This window comes from Trypanosoma theileri, assembly GCF_002087225.1.
Source record: "Trypanosoma theileri isolate Edinburgh chromosome Unknown TM35_Tth_74_V1, whole genome shotgun sequence".
Lineage (NCBI taxonomy): Eukaryota > Euglenozoa > Kinetoplastea > Trypanosomatida > Trypanosomatidae > Trypanosoma > Trypanosoma theileri.
The window spans coordinates 16,704-19,358 of NW_021639916.1; the positions used below are offsets into that span (position 1 = coordinate 16,704).

General features: G+C 42.1%; 2 protein-coding genes across 2 annotated transcripts; both read left to right on the top strand.

The window, feature by feature from the left end:
• Positions 1-115: 115 nt before the first annotated feature.
• Positions 116-1,024, top strand: TM35_000741070 (uncharacterized protein; the record flags this gene model as incomplete). Its single annotated transcript, XM_029031272.1, has 1 exon — positions 116-1,024. The coding sequence occupies one exon, from the start codon at positions 116-118 to the stop codon at positions 1,022-1,024; it is 909 nt and encodes a 302-aa protein (XP_028877426.1).
• A 645-nt stretch (positions 1,025-1,669) lies between these two features.
• Positions 1,670-2,449, top strand: TM35_000741080 (uncharacterized protein; the record flags this gene model as incomplete). Its single annotated transcript, XM_029031273.1, has 1 exon — positions 1,670-2,449. One exon carries the CDS (start codon positions 1,670-1,672, stop codon positions 2,447-2,449), a length of 780 nt encoding a protein of 259 aa, XP_028877427.1.
• Between the last annotated feature and the right edge of the window lie 206 nt (positions 2,450-2,655).

A 2,655-nucleotide genomic window follows, 5' to 3' on the forward strand; every position in this document is an offset into this window, starting at 1 on the left:
TTTTTTTTTTTGTTTTTGGTCTTCTTTGTTTTTATTTTTGAAGGTGGTTTGTCAAAATCAATTAAAACTTTTTCTTTTCTCTGCAATAATGATGTTGTATCGTACTTTGTTTTCCATGGCTTTGCTGCTGAGCATTGCATGTGTGGGGGTGGCGATTGGAGAGACTCCTGGTCCTGTGGGAGATACTCAACATCCTTCGGGGAAAAATGGTGAAACCGGCCCTCAAGGTCCTTCTGGTCCTACTGGACCTTTAGGTGATAGAGGGAGTACTGGTGAGTCTTTGAAAGATTCTGCTTCTTCTACTTGTCCTCCAGCTACTAATAGTGAATCTACTGAGGTTGCTAGCCGTACCTGTGATTCTCGTACTATTACTACTACTACTGTCCCTTCTGGTGGTGGTGATGATAGTAGTAGTAGTAGTGGTGGTGGAGGTCAGGGCGCAGGGCAGCAGGTACAAGGTACATTGGTTGGCCGTACAGATGAGAACAGGGCTGGCAACGGTACTGACGAAGATCTCGTTGACCCAGGGCAGAAGGATAAATTACAAACAGGCAGTGATGAACAAAGTAAACAATTGAAGGAAGCTGGTAAAGCAGCAGAGAGCCCTTCCGTTAGCGACAGAAGAGACGCTGAGAATACTGATTCCCAAACTGATGCAAGGGGTACTACACAATCAACAGGGAACCCAACTGACGGTTCGCATTCAGAAGAACCCTCTGCTCCCACCCAGCAAACGAATACAAGTGACACTTCTTCTGGCAGTTCATCTGCGGAGAATGCTGTGAGTTCAGATGCTGCAACGGATGTGAGTAACGCTGCCACTTCATCTGAAGAGAGTAAATCAACAAATAACACAGCTACAACCACCACCACCACCACAACAACAACAACAACAACACTTCCTCCTGAACTCACAAACAACAAGAAGGGTGATGCAGACAGCAGCAGCAGTATCAGCAGTTCTGTGTGGGTGCGTGTACCACTACTGATTGTGGTTACACTATCCTGTATTCTTGTGTGCTGATTGAGTGATGATGGTGTGGTGTGGTGGTGTGACTCAGGTCATCCTTTGTTTTCTTTTCTTTTTGCATGTATCCCTACAGTCTAACTAATCTTCCACCTGTTTGGATTTCTCTTCTTTTTTTGTTTCTTAATGTTATTGTGTTTTGTGTGTGTTTTTGCTCTCTCTGTGTTTATCCTATAATTATTATTATTGCTACTATTCCATTGTGTGTGTGTGTTCTTGGAGACTTTCTCTTTGTGTGTGTCTGGGCTTGCACTGTGATAATGATAATAATGAACTGCTTTTTGGAGTGAGAGGGAAAAAGAAAAAATATACATGTAAAATTGCTTATGAATTTCAACATAATCATGGTTCTGTGGTTTCTGCCCTTTATCATGCCACTGCTAATGTTCTTAATTTCTTTTTCTTTTGTTTTGCTTGAAATTCTTTGTGATGCCCTTTTATGGGCTTCTCTGTTATTTTTGCTGGTTGCGTTTGTGTTTTTTGACTCTTTTACTTTTTGTTGTTTTTGCTCGTCTAATTATTACTATTATATTATATTTGCTTTTTTTTCTGTTCTTTTTTTTCTTTCTTCAACCAAGTGAAGAAAAACAAATAAAATTAAATCTTGGAGTGATGTTGTTGTGTCGTGTGTTATTTTTTCTGATGTTGCTGCTGAGTGTTGCCTCAGTATGCGCCACTGAGAACACGATATCCACTAATGATAATGGTAATCGTGCTGATTGCCCTGAGGGTAGTGGCGGTACTAATCGTTGCTCTTCTGCTGCTTCTGCTGCTGCTGCTGCTAGTGCTGCCGCTTCTTGTACTGATGGTGGATCTACTAAATCTACTGGTGATACTTGTACTCGTGCACCTCAAGGTCTACCTACTGGATCTGGTGGTAGTGGTGATGCGGGTCCATCTACACAACCAAACACTGTTCCAACAGGAAAAGAACATGAAGGTCCTTCTGCTGGTGATCCCGCTCCTCCTCTTACTGCACCAAGTGTAAGAACTGATGGAGAAGGTCCCGCTGGTGATCAAGTTGAAAACAAAACACCGGAGCTTCGAGATGGAACACCACCAGATAGTGATCCTACTGCAGGTGAAGGTACAAATGAAATCAGCAGCAACAGTGAAGGAAGTGGAAGTGCACCATCACAGGCTCCACCTTCCTCCACCACTTCAGAAACAGCGAGTAACGGTGGTTCTAATGCTGCTACGACTGAGACTGATACAACATCTGCAGAGAGTGAATCAACAAGGAACCAAAATGATGGAGGAAATACAGATACCACCACCACCACAACAACAACAACACTTCCTCCTGAACTCTCAAACAACAAGAAGGGTGATGCAGACAGCAGCAGCAGTATCAGCAGTTCTGTGTGGGTGCGTGTACCACTACTGATTGTGGTTACACTGGCCTGTATTCTTGTATGCTGATTGTGATTGTAATGGTGGTGGTGGTGTGACTCAGGTCATCCTTTTTTTCTTTCTTTCTTTTTTTTGCATACATCCCTACAGTCTAACTAATCTTTCACCTGTTGGGAAATTTCTTCTTTTTTTGTTTCTTAATGTTAATATGTTAATGTGTGTTTTTGCTCTCTCTATGTTTATCCTATAATAATTATTATTATTGCTACTCCATT